Below are 16,774 nucleotides of genomic sequence, written 5' to 3' on the forward strand. Positions count from 1 at the left end.
GAAAACAGATGTCCTGCATGTAGGCCAACTTTTGGTCTAACTCTGATTTTATTCTCTTTCTACAGAATTGAATACACACCATCATTAAAAGATGAAGATCCGCTTCTGTTTTGACACATCCTTAAAGCAGAGCGACACATCTCTCAACTCTGCTTGTGCTGTCTAGATAGTTTCTATCAGCAGCTACTAAAGAAGAAGCCACTTACTTGTAATTCAGATAATATGACGGCAGCAACTATCGACACTCTTTCTTAGCTTTCTTAGCCAAATACAGGATTTCATATCTCTCCCACACACAAACGCTCAGGTTGCGTGCTCTGGGATTTAAAACTCTACTAGCATTCCTGGAAGAAATGATGGGAGGGAAGAGAACCGGCAATATCAGAAACAAAAGTATATTCATCCATGTTTACCTCATGGATTCTAAAAGCACGGTGTGCCTAGCTTCCAGGCCAGCTTAATTTAACTGGAACAGTCTGTGCCACAGCTACCTGTATAATTCACCCCAGCTCTGGAGCAAAGTCTGACAGGGATTTAAAATCTGCTGTTACGAGAGCGAAAAGGTGCCATCTAATTAAATGGGGAAGGACTAGAGCTCAGTGGAAGGGCCTTGCTTTGCAAGCCGCACTTCCTCTGAGAAATCCCTGGCATCTGCAGTTAAAAGGACCAGGAGGGAGCAAGCTGGTAATGAGAAAGAGGCTCTGCTTTAGGCCCTGGAGAGCAGCTGCCAGACACACTACAAGATGGTATTGGGCTGGAGCAGGGGTCAGGAAACTTTTTCAGCAGGGGGCCAGTCCACTGTCCCTTAGACCTTGTGGGGGGCCGGACTATAAGGGGGTGTGTGTGAACGAATTCCTATGCTCCACAAGTAACCCAGAGATGCATTTCAAATAAAAGCACACATTCCACTCATGTAAAAACACGCTGGTTCTGGGCCAGATTTAGAAGGCGATTGAGCCGGATCCGGCCCCCAGGCCTTAGGGGCATCAATAGCCTGACCTGGTATATAAGGCAGCTTCCTAAGTTCCTATATGCCAGGTGTGGGGTACCTTTGACCCCCCCCCCCAATGTTGCTGAACTGTTAATTCCTAACATCCATGGTCATTGACTCTGCTTGCTGATACCCACAACATTTCTCAACATTTAAAGAATATTGAGGATTATTATTTATTACTGTTATTATTTTATATCCCATCCTTTCCTTGAGAGCACAGGGCTGCTTACGACGCAGCATGTAATATGAACAGAAATATAAACATTAAACAAAATGAAATAAAAATTAGGGATGCATTATTTCATTTTGTTTAATGTTTATATTTCTGTTCATATTACATGCTGCATCGTCATTTTGAAGTGCAGGAACTCATCATGACAGTTCCCAAGCCACTCCCTTGACCAAGGAATTATTATTATTTTAATGCAGGCTGCTGTGCTGACTATATATGACTATTTTCCTGATTTTGTGATTTCTTCCATGCTAATCTGTCGCACACACACAAACACACACAAACACACACATACACACCTATCTCATTCTCTTCTCTGTCTACACACACACAACCCACACCTTAAGGATTGGGAGTACATAGCACAATACCCCATTTATTAGGATCAGGGTAACTGCAATCCTATACATAGCTTCCTGTAAAACACACCAAGCTTTAAACAAAAGATATCCAGGCACCTGAAGTGCAACCTTTGACTTTTAATTGGAAGTGTAAATAGTCTTACAAAGAAGTGTTATTGTTTAATTTGCTAGGGGTGGGGAACAGGAAACCCCATCAAAGAAAAGAAAATATGCATCTAGGCTCTGCCAGATTATTCCCTCCCCCTTTCTCCTATGCTAATCTGTTACAAACAAACTTGAAAGCCTCCTTATCACCTCATTCACTCACCAGAGCAAGAAGGATTCGTTAGTTACCAAAGCTCTGGCAAATGATGCCACCGCTCTTGCCACAAAAACATATTGGAGCTGCACTCCTCTTCATTTCGTCTCCACTACAGCACTAGTTTCTCATATTAAATAAAATGTTAATAAGACAAAAGTTACAGGCATTTGTTTTCTTTCCTCTTCTCCATTGCGGAGAAACACACAGAAATGCGCAGGGCGAAATAATACTGCTTTCCTGTCCTTTGAGACAGTCAGATGGAACAACAGATACGTGTATACAAGATGTTATTTTGGATTATCTCCCCAAAGCAGGACTTCAGAGTAGTAGGACTCACAGCAGCAATGGCAAATGCATCCTAATCTCCAAGATGAAAAGACCCAATGTTCAATCTTTACTAACTTCTACGCCCCCTCAGTTATGGATGAAAGAGCAAGAATCGAATCAGAGGCCACGCTGACAGAATCCAAAGCAAAATGCATGAGGCATCCCTGAAGAGGTTATTCAGGAGGAGATACGGTACTGCTGTACTCTTCACACGCTTGCTGTATATAGGCACATTCCTATTTCCCCCCATAGGAATGCAAAAAGAGCCTGCTGGATGAGGCCAAGGCCCATCTAGTCCAGCATCCTGTCCTCACACTCACCGACCCGATGCTTGTGGGAAACCAGCAAGCAGGATTCGAACTCTGCTCCTGTGGTTTCCAGCAACTGATCCTCAGAAGCATTGCTGCCTCTCTTTTCGGGTCAAATTATGTCACAAAAATTAGGGTGAGCATTAGATTTGATGGCACATTTACGTTCACCAACAAATACTTTTTTGGTTTCAAGGTTTTGAAAATTGAGGTGCACATTACATTCAATGGTGCATTAGATTCACATAAATATGGTAATAATAATAACAATAACAACAAGAATTGCTAGTTCTTATATACCACTTTTTGTCACAAGCCCTAAACGGCCTCGGTCCAGTATACCTGAAGGAGCGTCTCCACCCCCATCATTCTGCCCGGACGCTGAGGTCCAGCGCTGAGGGCCTTCTGGCGGTTCCCTCATTGCGAGAAGCAAAGCTACAGGGAACCAGGCAGAGGGCCTTCTCGGTAGTGGCGCCCGCCCTGTGGAACGCCCTTCCAGCAGATGTCAAAGCGATAAACAACTACCTGACATTCAGAAGACATCTTAAGGCAGCCCTGTTCAGGGAAGTTTTTAACGTGTGATATTTTACTGTATTTTTGGTTTTTATGGAAGCCGCCCAGAGTGGCTGGGGAGGCCCAGCCAGATGGGCGGGGTATAAATAAATAATAATAATAATAATAATAATAATAATAATAATAATAATAATTACAAGTGGCTTCGGAGCGGTTTACATAAAAAGAGACAAATCGTGTCACTACAAACCACAGGACACAACAGTAAAATATCAGCAGTATCAATGATAAAACGAAACTTGTACTATAAAACGAAACATACTGCAGGCTCAAAAAAAACAGTCTAACCACAGTTAAATGGACCACATCTAGTACAACATCCTTTTCTCATGCTGGGCAACAGGATTCCTATGGGAATCTGCAAGACCTGAATATTCTACTCACTTGTAATTCAGGTGCATACTGCCTCTGACAGTGGAGCAAGAACATAATATTCAGAGTTGAGAGTCGTTATCAGCCGTATCATCCATGACCGATCAAAACCTTCCGCAAGCAGAGAAACTGGGAGGATAATTTCACCAAATATATCCAACAAGAGAATAAGATATCCCACATTTTTTCGGGGATAGGGCCCACCATGGGCAGTGCCACAGCTTCCCTTTCCCCCACCCTCCAAGGTTGTCCTTTGCCTTGGTTGCCACAACCAGTGGCAGCGTCCACTGCGTTGGCAACCTGGCCGCCATTTTGTAAGGCCCTCCCTCCCAGTGTAAATCGGCTGCGTATGTGTGCCAGTTGTCTCCCCAAATGGTAGAGACTATTCGGAGAAAATCCCAAGAAGGACAAGAAACAGAACTCTCTCAAATCCACTCAAAAAACTGCATTCCAAGAAAAGTTCACCACAGCTCTAGGTAAAAACACAAGACACATTGGCAATTCTTGTAAATTCCCAGCATTGCTCTGAATACACTTTATTTCACAGAAGGACAGGATGGTGAACTACTTCCTGGGCATTTTGCCATCGCCTTCAAGGGATGGAGATGGATTGTACCCGGCATTGTGCCAGACTACTCAATTAATTTCAAGAAGATGTCTTCTAGAACACCTTGCAAACTCTTCTGGATAATATAAATGTTCAGATTACTCTAGCTGCGATCATGACAGTAGCCAAGGTTCAGCTAAGGGAAGTGGTGTTCTCTTATTCAGCCCAAACGAAACAGCATCACTGCTAGTGTGCGAAAAGGGAGCGACAAGGATGTCGACAAGGGTGATTCTGCCTCTGAGGTAACTGTCAGCTTTTTTTAAGGTGTGGATTTTTAACATCTTATTTTGCACTGGATTATGAGTGTGAATTTTGACTTTTCCAACCAGACACTCAAAAGCAAAAAGTACATGTCCTTCAATGGCAAAGAAAAATGATACAAATGATCTTCTGAGAAGTGCCGGTAAAAGACTTGTGAAAAGATGCAATACATATGCAAGGAAAAAATCTGAATGGAAAATAGTGAAGAGCATCAGAACTTTTAAGGAGACAATGAAGGACCACCTTATAACACAGAACAAAATCTTTAAATTACATTTTTTTGGGGGGGAGGCTACCATTAGATGTAGACAAACTAGGATTTTATGGCTACATTTCTTATTTCTTGGGCAAAACTAGTCTTGGAAAAGATTACTGTTCTGTTAATTTTAACAGGTCTACTCTGAGTAAAACTTGGTTTACTATCAACCCATGATCATACTTACACACCACTTAAATTACGAAAGTTCCATTTTTTAAGTCACATTTTTTTAAGGACAAGAACCAGTGTTCTACTAATGTGGAATGAACCCTGTCCTTCTCCTGAGCTTGGAGAAGAGACGGGAATCTCTTAGACACCAGAAAGATCTGAAATGCTGTTTTTCCAGCCTCTCTAAGGCTTGGCACAATAGGGAGGAGTCCTTCCTTCCTGCACAGTTGCATTGGAGCACCTTCGCTGTGTTGTTGCCCAGTCAAGAACCCGTGCCCCTCCACTTCAGTCAGAAGCCAAGGTTGGTAGCAAGCTCATATCTGAGCTAGCTGCCAAGCCCAGACAAAATTTATGAGTCATTTAGGGGTGCAGGGGCAAGGACATGCTTCAGACAACCCATCACTGGTATTTGCAAACCCATTCCAGGCCACCATCCAATGATTTGGAAATTCGGGGGGCAGGGGGAGGTGATAAAAATTGTTCAGTGAGGAAACCCAGTTAAGTAGCATCCACAAGTCCTCTAGAGGCTAGACCAGCATTCTTCAACTTCGGGTTCCCAGCAGTGGTTGGACCACAACTCCCAGCACCCCCAGCCAGCCTAGCCAATGGGCAGGGTTGATGGGAGTTGTGGTCCAAAACAGTCTGGGGACCCAAGGTTGAAGAACTCAACCTGAGAAACCCTACACAGTGGAATCTTGGGTTGCGAATGTGATCCACGCTCACAACCCGCAGCGCCGCGTCTGTGCACGCGCGTGAAGTGATTTGGTCTTCTGCGGAAGTGCAAAGTGCAATTTAGCACTACTGCACATGCGCCGAAACTTGGAAGTAACCCATTATGGTACTTCCAGGTTTGGTGCGGTCCATAACCCGAAAATGTGCAACCCGCAGCATTCGCAACCCAAGGTATGACTGTACTCAATACCGACCTATGAGCGAGCGCCCATCCACATATACCTTGCCTCTACTTCCCCCCAGTCTCACAGCTGCTTCCTTCTTGGGGCAAAATCCAGCCAGCCTCTCCTGGAGCTTAATGTCCTCTAATTTACCAACGTTGGTTATAGTGCTGAATATATATTAAGTGCTTCATTTCCTCCTTCATTCCTCCTCCTCCCTAACCTCCCCCCAAACTCACATGCAGTGTGACCATGTGATATAGTTCCAATTCTTATCTTGCAAAACTTTTTTTTTAAACTCGGATAATTCCTTGACCCATTTCGGCAAGCATGTATTCCTTTGCTCATTGTCTCAAAGCTTTGTTGGATATAAAGGCATTTGTGCATTTCCTAACACTACAATTAATAGTAAATAGTAAATAAATGCCCTGCTTTGCAAATGTGTTTTGCATCTCAAGGTATCCACATCGTTTTCATTCGCACTTACCTTGTTCCCAATGGCCTTTTTCGGTGGAAAGTTAAAACTTCTCACTTGGTGGTATTTTGCCTGCAACTTGTGATGAAGGACTCTGAACTCCGTGTATCTTCGATAGACATTCCACTCATCATCTTTTATCCTTATATATACCTGTCGGAAGTAGATTGTGAAATAAATCCATTTTAAATCAATGGTACAAGCCATGCAGAATGTCAGAAGAGCCCTGATGGGTCAGACTAGAAGTCCATCGGGCCCAGGACCCTGTTTTCCCACACTGGCTTTTGGGAAGAGGCAAGAGCAAAAGTCCTCTTCCTACATTTGCTCAAAGGGATGCAGGTGGTGCTGTGGGTTAAACCACAGAGCATAGGGCTTGCCGATCAGAAGGTCGGTGGTTCGAATCCCCCAACGGGGTGAGCTCCCGTTGCTCAGTCCCTGCTCACCTGCCCACCTAGCAGTGCAAGTAGATAAATAGGTACCGCTCCGGCGGGTAGGTAAACTGTGTTTCCGTGCGCTGCTCTGGTTCGCCAGAAGCGGCTTAGTCATGCTGGCCACATGACCCGGAAGCTGTATGCTGGCTCCCTCGGCCAATAAAGCGAGATGAGCGCCGCAACCCCAGAGTCGTCTGCGACTGGACCTAACAGTCAGGGGTCCCTTTACCTTTACCTTTGCTCCCCGTCAGCTGTCCCTCATGAGACACTCTGCCTCCAAACCTGAACATAAGATACTGCCAACAATGAAAACAAGTACAGCACTTCTAGCAACAACACATCATCCTAAGATGCACTTAGAATCGTATAACTGTAGAGTTGGAAGGGACCACCAGAGTCATCCACTCCACCCCCTGCAATGCACAGATGTGGGGCTTGAACCCACAATCCTGAGATTAAGTGTCTTGTGCTCTACCAGCTGAGCTATCCCAGCAGGATACTTGAGTATATTACTGTTAGAAGGCGAGCCTGCTGCGTCAGGCTAAAGGTCCATCTAGTCCAGCATCCTGTTCTTCCAGTGGCTAACCGATGCCTCTGGGCAGCAGCGGAGGAAGCCGCTCAGGTGCCTGGGGCGGGGCACCCAGGGGTGGGGTGAGTCACCCATAGGGGCGGGCGCACCACGGGGCCTCCGGAGTCTGCCTGCCTCCTCCCACTCAGCCTCCCTATAGCTGGGGGGGGGGAGGCATCAGGTGGACCATTAGGGCAGCTCAGAGCCTGCGTGCACCCAATTCGCCATATCTCTCCCAGGAGAGATAGGTGGCTCGGGTGTGCTGCAGGCCTCGCGGTGCCACCGGGCATTTTGTCACCCTCCTCAGTGGTGACATCTGGGGCACCCCGCACCCACTGCACCCCCCTTCCTCTGCCCTTGCCTCTGGGGAGCTTGAAAGCAGGAACTGAGCACAATGTGCAAATGTGCCTTCTGAATTTGTAACTCATGACTGATTCTTTCCCCCTTTACCCATGCCTCCAGTTCCCTTCCTGTCACTTCCCACATGTCATATTTGAGACTGTATGCTCCTTGGGGCATAAACCTTCCTCTTGTACTCTGCAAAGCACCATATATACCAATGACACAATCATCATAGGATTCCTCAACAGATCTCTCAAATGGACTAGAGAAGCAACTTTGCACACAACCTAGGAGAGGAGGGGGAGTTGTTACAGAGCCAAGAGCAATGAGTCATATTGTTATTATTTATTATATTATTTATTATTTATTAAATTGGTATACTGCCCTACACCCGTAGAACTCAGGGTAGTTCACAACATAAAATCACAATAAAATAACAACAGAAAATACATAATCATAAAAACCGATAATCCTCCCTGTACCAGTCGACTTCCATCTCGGTCCCATTCCAACAGTGGGACCATCACTCAATGCTAGGTCTAAGTCTAAGGTTCAAACCCTGTCATCTTTAGTTAGAAGAATCTTTAGTTAGAAGAATCAGGCACAAGATGATGGGAGGAATTCCTCCTTGAAAGCTTGAAGAGCTTTCATAGAAGACACAATTGGGACTCAGAAGGGATGGGCTTCGGTGCCCTCTCTACGCTGTTGGACTCTAACCCCCATCAGTCCCATGCAGTATGGCCAATGGCCAGGCATGATGGGAGTTGTAGTCCAGCAACACCACTTTGGCTACCCCTGAACTAGATGCACCCAGTAGAAGTCAGCTTCCTATGCAGAACTTACTATGGGATTTCCTTCTTTGGTTTATTATTTTGTGCTTCTGAAGGCAGCTTCCTACACGTATACAGATGCTGAGTCCACATAGCCATTCGGCAGGTGCTCATTTATGAATACAGGCTCTTGCTGCTCAGGCTACAGCCTCTTACGAGCTTCCCTAATAACTTTGATTCAGCTTCATTAACTCCCCGGAAGCCAAGCAAACTCCTTGTATACCTTGCTGTTTGGCCATTGGTAACGAAAAACAAAACAAACCCTCCAGTAAGATGTTTATTTAAGGATCCTTGTTGTGATTTCAAAATTTATTACTTTCCCCCCCCTAAATACCCTACGAGAAACAGCAGAACGAAGCATCTTAGCACGGCCTAGTTTACTACTGATCCATTAAAGCATTATTTTCAAATTGACTCTCAGGAGGGTTCATCTGCTTCCCTTCCAGTCAAATCATTCCTACTTTCAATGTGAGCAGCCATGGAGGCTTCTCTGGCGATGAAAGTGACAAAGCACAAGATACAAGGAAGCTCCGGGGAACAAATCCCTGATATTCTGAATGTAATTCAATGTATTGGGTCAAGTGCTTCTCAACAGCAGGAAGCAATCAATCAACTGCAGCTAGTAGTTGATGGGACTCGAGTACATCAGCAGGAGAGAAGGTTTACAGGTGGGAACCTGTAAGAAAATGTTGCAGAACAGTTCCAGCACTGCTCCTGTTTGGGCCAACGGGGGGGCGGGGCGGGGGGAGAGCTATGTAAGGGATGTTTAGAGTGGGAGGAGGGAGGAATCAGAGACGAAGGAGAGAAAACGAAAGAACTCCCCCCCCCCGTCCGCACACTTCTGAAATCTATAGTGGTACCTTGGTTCTGAAACATTCAAAAACCAAGGCACGGCTTCTGATTGGCTCGGAAACAATAGCCGACAGCCACATCGGACGTTCAGCTTTCGAAAAACATTTAAAAACCGGAACACTTACTTCCGGGTTTTCAGCGTTCAAAATGTTTGAGTACCAAGGTGTTCAAGAACCAAAGTTCCACCGTACTTCGGTGTGCTAAATACATGACTCCTGTTTGAGGCTGGTTGCATGGGTACTATAACCTGTTAGCTGCTCAAGCTCAAGCTCAAGCTCAATTCCTTCCCTCATCTTCGTTGTCCTCTTTTCGGCTAATAACTTCAGCAAGTCCTTAGACTTTAATTTTTCTAGATGTCATGGACTGGCTGGAGGCAGAGGAGTGCTGGGAGGCACCAGCTGGGGAACCCCCCAGGGGAAGAGCCAAGGGATTGGTGGTGGGATGAAGATGAGAGGTCAGAGGAAGAGGAAGGAGCAGACTGGGGGGGAGGTGTCAGAAGCAGAAGAGGTAACAGGGTTTAGTGAGCAGGAAGAGGCTGTGGCAGAGAGCAGTTCAGGCTCCAGGCTGAAGCAGAGGCTGGAGAGGAGAATGGTCAAGACTCAGGAGGCTCAGTTGAGACAGGCTGCTGAAGAATCCAGGGAGTCTCTCCCTCTTGCTGCCACCAGCTCCCCTCCCCCCAGTCTCCTAGAAAATGCAGAGAAATGAAGAGAGGACAGTTTGGTTGTGTGCAGATGCAGCTTGGGAAAGACCTGGAGAGGAGGAGGCCTTAGAGAGCAGTGGGAAAGCAGGGACATTCAGTCCTCGCATTGGCTTCATCGGGGGAAGACCTACCAGGAAGAGTTGCTGGGATCACTTAGCCTGTGCTGACTTGGTTTCTTTAAATAAAGAGTTAACTTCACAGACACCGTGTTTTTTTATTGCTGACCTATGCTTGACTCCAGCTCCTGTCACTAGACAGGACCCTTTTCTCTCCCTGCTCTTTCCTCGGGGCTAACTTCTGAGCCAAACCAGTGCAAGCCAGAGAAAAGCTGCTCATCTTCAGATGATGGCACCCAAAGTTACAGTATGAAAAGTTTTTATGAGACTGAAGCATGCCCTTACACTATTGTGTCAGGAATTGCCAGCATGGTGCCCATGGGCACACACATGCCCCAGGAGACTTTCCCTGGTGCCCACGGGATCCTCTCCCACCACTGAAATTAGGCTTGAAAGAAGTATTTTGTAGTAACAAAACAGGTGGCGGCAGGCACTGGAATGGGGTGTTTGTATATGTGCTATCCACGACAGTTGCTGCAGTTTGCAAATGTCCCCAAGGGCACAAAAAGGTTAGTAACCTCTGTGTTCTTTGATAGAACAAATGCTCCGTCAGTGCAGGAAGAGCTCCAAGGGCACACACTGCTTTCTTTCTATGTGGTGCTGAAGAAGCATATGAAAGGGCCTGGAGAAATAATACAGTATTTCATGTCATGTTCCCCCTCACCCCTTTGGATAAATGCTTAACCCTTCAGTTAATCAAGCTGCATATTTATTAAAGCATTCCAGGTTTTGCTGATAGATTAGGATTCTAAACCCTCCTACTAGGAAATAAGCCCCGATGAATGCAGTGGGATTTATTTCTGAGTAACCATGTCGCAGTCAAATCACATAGCATGCTAAACCATGGTTTGCACCAACTGTAGTTCAGAACCTAAACCACACTTTGACCTTCCAAAGATGAGCACCACCATAGGAGGCAATGATAATTGATGCAAGGTCTGCGGGGAACATAAAGGTTTTAGCCTGGCACCTAAAAACTGACAGAGGTGGCAACATGCACATCTTCCTGAGAAGAACATTCCACTTGAAAAGGCCTGTTCCCAAGTGGCTATCCTCCATATCCCCCCCCCACAGGTGGGGACACAGAGAAAGGTATCTGATGAAGACCACAAGGTCCAGGGTGGTTCATAAAGGGAGAGCATTCATATTCTACAAAATAAGATTCGGCGACATGTGATGACTCACAATCTAGTTTTAAGAAAATTATGAGAAATCATCCATTGAACCAAACTATGGCTAAGCTTCCTTATCCACAGTTTGGCACAATGTTGCAATTGAGCTATATACTGATGGGAAAGTTCTGGATTCCAAGCAAGAGGCACAAAAATTAGAGACAGGGTCGATCAAATAAGAAATATCTTAATTTGCTTCAAATTGCTGGTGATTTGTTTTTCCAGAGGGAATGCAGGTGTTCTGCAAATGATCATTTCAAGACATTACAAACACACCCAAACTTCTAGCTCTGACAGCTTAAATTTCCAATTGCTGAAATGCAGCTGTGACTATAAATTCTGTGCCATTTATTTTGTAGCAAAATATAAGGCTGAATCTCTTCTTCACATCAAAATTCCTTTTCTCCTTTGAAATTAAGGGTTGGTGGTGGGGTGCTGTGTTGTGTATTATTGAAGGTTATGCAGTTTAACTGGAAGATTATAAACTTCCCGGTGTGTGTGGGTGTTGTGCTGTCACCGGCATCCATCTGTCTTGGGAGACAATGGAAGAGTAAAGGCATACCATTGGAGAGTTACAGTGCATGTGGGTGAGTGGGTAACATCTAGAACATCTGATAAGACTGAACCCTTCCACACCACAGTTTTGAAAGCTGTTGAAATCTAACTAAACCACTAATTTGTATGGCCCCCTTTCCCCAATCAGCAGTCACATGCTGTAATAATGCCCTCATGGAGAACTCCAATCTGGCAGGATTGCAAGTCCTTAAAACTGGAAGCAAACCAAGAGGAGGCCACCCCAACTGGAAAGATGTCAGGGGCAAGGCAAATAAAATGCATTCATAATAAGCAGGGGAAATCAGCCCTGATTGCTCACTGGAAGGACAGATCCTGAAGCTGAGGCTCCAATACTTTGGCCATCTCATGAGAAGAGAAGCCTCCCTGGAAAAGACCCTGGTATTAGGAAAGATGGAGGGCACAAGGAGAAGGGGACGGCAGAGGACGAGATGGTTAGATAGTGTTCTCGAAGCTACTAACATGAGTTTCACCAAACTGCGGGAGGCAGTGGAAGGCAGGAGTGCCTGGCGTGCTCTGGTCCGGGGGTCACGAAGAGCTGGACACGACTAAACAACAACAACAAAGCAGTTCCCTTCGTGTGTTGAGGCTATCGACTGTGGAATTATCCAGGAGTTAACAAGACAGTTGTTCTCCACCAACTGCTACTCAAGAGGCATATAGCCATCACGCCTAGTTCCAACTGATAGTCTTAGACTCCATGAATGTGTCCCACCAAATCCTGGGGTGGCCAATTCCATAAATCAATTTTGCACCATATGATACAATAATTTTCATATTTTGTCTGTCCTGAATCTCCTGTCAGTTAATTTGACAGGAGGGTTTAATGCAGGGATAGGGAATTTGTGGCCTTTCAGATTTCTTTGGACTTCAGTATCTCTGACCATTGGCCATGCTGGCTGGGGGAATTCAACAACATCAGGAGGAATGCAAGTTCCCCACCAGGTTCTAGGATTATAAGAGAGGGAGAATAAATATACAAACTCTATCTCCTTCTTCCACATCAGGGTAGACAATGTGGTCCTCCTCCAATGTTGCTGGACTACAGCTCCTATCAGTCCTAGCAAACATGGTCAATGGTCAGAGATGATAGGACTTCTAGTCCAAAAACATCAGGACAACACTATTTTGGCTAGCCAGGTGTGGAGAAACTTTGGCCCATTACCTCCAGCATTGTGGCCAATGGGCAGGGATAATGGGGGTTGTAGTTCAGCAACATCTGGCGGGCTAAAATGTTCCTCACACCTGCTCCACACAATCTTTTCTCCTAGGGAAGGTGTTTCACTACAATGATCATCACATTTGTCTTTTTCAGCTGCACAATATCCTACAATATTTTCCAAGTGAGCCAAATATGAAACTTACTGAAACATTTTAGTTTGTGCCTACCACTTCCCGTTGAGATAATGAAGATTTAAATACGGATGCCAATGCAGAAAAATGTAACGTGTCCCCTGATATTTAATTATATACCTTTTTAAAGAAAATCACTTTGGTGTGAGGTCCTGGTGTAAGTTCCTCTGATAAATTTAGTTCTTAAATCATATTTTTTCTTTCTTTCTTTTTCAAGTAAAAGAAGACCAGGTAAACCTATTAGCAACTTAGAGGAGAAATGAATAAACGTTTCAGCCATCTTTTAAAAATTAAATTACAGTGTATTGGGATCCTTAATTACTTAACAACAGGTTACAGCTTAATATGCAACACTGAACTACATGATTCACCAACACTATGATTTTCTCTGTAGTGGAGTACAGGAAAAAAAATTGGTTTTGTATTAAAACCTTGATTAGGAAATGGGGAGATGACATATTAGGTATTATAAGCAGCTAAAACAAAGGAGAAATAATGATATTTGTGGGAAAGACACAAAAGAGAAGCAGGTTTAAAATTATGTAGTTAAAGGTTTTTGCCTCTATGTGCATCACTAATGCAGATTTCAAAACCAGAGCAGAGGTAATAGTTGGACTACCACTGGGAAGACTAAGGATCACATCTCTATTCATTGGGTGATCTTGGGCCAACCACTATCTCTCAGCCTGACCTACCTCTCAGGGCTTCTCTGAGGATAAGAGAGAACCACCTTGTGCAATGGTGTGAGCCAAACTCAACTTTTTCTATGGTTCATTTCTGTAGATCATGACACAAGAAAAAGCTGGCATAATGTGATATAAAAGGAGATCCCCAATATGACCTATTTTGACCCTGGTACAAATCCATATCTTAAAATGTCTCTTGGAAGGCATGAATAAATATTCTCACGTCCTAATACTTAATGTGAAGAATCTAGCTACCAGCAAAAATTAATTAGCACTTTTTTAAAAGCCCTGGGTTCCACATAGGCAAAAGAAAGATAAACTCAGGAAAGAGGGTTTATCTCAAGCTAGAGCTGAGACAGGGGACACGGGTGGTGCTGTGGGTAAAAGCCTCAGCGCCTAGGGCTTGCCGATCGAAAGGTCGGCGGTTCGAATCCCCGCGGCGGGGTGCGCTCCCGCTGCTCGGTCCCAGCACCTGCCAACCTAGCAGTTCGAAAGCACCCCCGGGTGCAAGTAGATAAATAGGGACCGCTTACTAGCGGGAAGGTAAACGGCGTTTCCGTGTGCGGCTCTGGCTCGCCAGAGCAGCGATGTCACGCTGGCCACGTGACCCGGAAGTGTCTCCGGACAGCGCTGGCCCCCGGCCTCTTGAGTGAGATGGGCGCACAACCCTAGAGTCTGTCAAGACTGGCCCGTATGGGCAGGGGTACCTTTACCTTTACCTTTAGAACTGAGACAATCCCTTAAAAGGTCCAATGTTGACCTATGAGGTAGCTCACTTGGGCTTCCTCAACATCATAGGCACTGTCTCCTAGCGGCCCAAGCACTTTTGTGTCCTCCTTTTGTAGAGGGCCAGGCCCCCTCAATGTTCAGAGGGTGTTGGGCTCCCTCAACCATGCTGAGAAGCTGTTGCCTCCAACCAACACCTAGGTCCACTCTGAACAACCTCCAACTGCTTGGATAGTTAAGATCTGTGCCTGCTGGTTGGCGTGACCCCACTTCTTTTCAGGAATACCTCACTGAATCCGACCTACACACCCCACACTTTCTTTTCTTCCCTGTGCCCCTTGCACAACTTTGGAGAGTGCCAGTGCCAAGCAAAATCTTCTAACAAAGGAATACGAAGGATCCCCCTAGGTCTGGATCACAAGTTCAAGGGAGACCTCCTGTTCAAACAAAGACACACACACACGGGATTTATATTGGTAACTCGGGCATTTTAGGAACCACAGAAAGCTGTGGCTCCTAAAATGGAAACTAATAAAACGCGAGAGGAAGTGGAAGATAAAAGGAACCGTGGAAGGAGAGGAAGGGAAGTCCATCAGTGACTGTATTTTTTAAAAAATATAATAGAGTATGTAATATTCTTTTTCCTATTTATTATTACTTCCAGGGGTGTTGTTTTTTTCCACCTCTTGTATTGAAATCTATCAGAAATGCAAATAAAAAAAAATAGGGGGGGGGAGAGAAAGCTGCCTTATATTGATTTAGACAATTGGGTGCAATTAGCTCGATGCTGTTTTAAGTGACAGGCAACAAGCTCTCCAGGATTTGAGACAGGGGGCTCTCCCAACCCTACCTGGAGATGCCAAGGATTGAATCTAAGACCATCCACAGGCAGAGCAAATGCTCCACTACTGAGCCACACTGAGCCTCCCGTACATTATGCTTTAAGCACGATGAGAGGATAAGAACACAGGAGTGAGGCTCTCCATTCATCTAGGCTGATGTTTCCCAAACTTGGGTCTTCAAGGTGTTTTTCGACTACAACTCCCATCACCCCTAGCTAGCAAGAGCAGTGGTTAGGGATGATGGGAAGTGTAGTCCAAAAGCAGCTGAAGGCCCAAGTCTGGGAAACACTGATCTAGGCCAGTTCTGTCTACTCAGACTGGCAGTAGCTCTCCAGGGTTCTCAAGCACAGCTCTTCCCTGTCACCTAACACCTGGTCACCTACCGCCATCTTCAAAGTGGAGATACCAGCAGAGATTGAACCTGGACTTCTGTCATACCAAGGCATGTTCTTCACCAATGAACTGTGGTCCCCAACCCCGCAGAAGCCCCAAACCAGTTCCTTAAGCACAGGACTGCACATGTTTAGGAAACTGGGTTTTGAAGAGGTCCAAAGTGATTCTATTTTCTCCACAACCGCCATAGCAACTAGAAACTTACAATCGCTTATTCCCAACTCCCCAAACAAAAGCCAAGATTCTCGGGACTTTAACAAATGTTTCAGACATCCAATTATAGAAGCTTTAAATGCTACAGTTATGCTACTGTTAAACGGGCTATTTTAATTGCCAGTGTTCCATGGCATCCCACAGAAAAGCCAATTTCCTCGGGCATCAGAGCCAAATGCCACATAGGAGCAGAGAATGCCTAGCAATACAGTTGTGTTGAGAAATCAACAGCATGACAGCAAGAGGGGAATACAGGGCACTAAAGTTGGGGCCAAAAACCATAGAACTGTAGAGTTGGAAGGGACCCTGAGGAACATCTAGTCCAGCCTTTCTCAACCTGTGGGTCCCCAGATGTTGTTGAACTACAACTCCAATCACCCCTAGCTAGCAAGGCCAGAGCTCAGGGATGATGGGAGTTGTAGTCCAACAACATCTGGGGACCCACAGGTTAAGAACCGCTGATCTAGACCAACGCCCTGCAATGCAGGAATGTGGAGCTGTCCCATAAGTGGATCGAACCTGCAACCTTGGCGTTAATCCATATTATGCTCTAACCAACTGAGCTATCCCATGGCTGAGTACTTACCGTCTGTGTGCCTTAAGATTTCCCAGGATCTCGGCCCCCATAAGGAGAACAGCCATTCATGGAGGGTAAAGGTAAAGGTAAAGGGACCCCTGACCATTAGGTCCAGTTGTGGCCGACTCTGGGGTTGCGGCACTCATCTCGCTTTATTGGCCAAGGGAGCCGGCGTACAGCTTCCGGGTCATGTGGCCAGCATGACTAAGCCACTTCTGGAGAACCAGAGCAGCGCACTGAAACGCCGTTTACCTTCCCGCCCAAGCGG

At 45.6% G+C, this 16,774-nt stretch overlaps 1 protein-coding gene across 6 annotated transcripts in view; it reads right to left on the minus strand.

Moving 5' to 3' along the window:
• The window catches only part of SNX29 (sorting nexin 29), a 213,788-nt gene that overhangs the window by 63,681 nt on the left and 133,333 nt on the right, over positions 1 to 16,774 (minus strand). For 5 of the 6 annotated variants that reach the window (XM_053364008.1, XM_053364009.1, XM_053364012.1 and 2 more), the window contains one exon: positions 6,145 to 6,285. The exons of the other annotated variant lie outside the window; for it this stretch is intronic. In XM_053364008.1, coding sequence (XP_053219983.1) covers positions 6,145 to 6,285 — 141 coding nt within the window. The remainder of the gene's footprint in view (positions 1 to 6,144; positions 6,286 to 16,774) is intronic. 6 annotated transcript variants of the gene reach the window in all.

Source organism: Podarcis raffonei, chromosome 14 (assembly GCF_027172205.1).
Source record: "Podarcis raffonei isolate rPodRaf1 chromosome 14, rPodRaf1.pri, whole genome shotgun sequence".
NCBI lineage: Eukaryota > Metazoa > Chordata > Lepidosauria > Squamata > Lacertidae > Podarcis > Podarcis raffonei.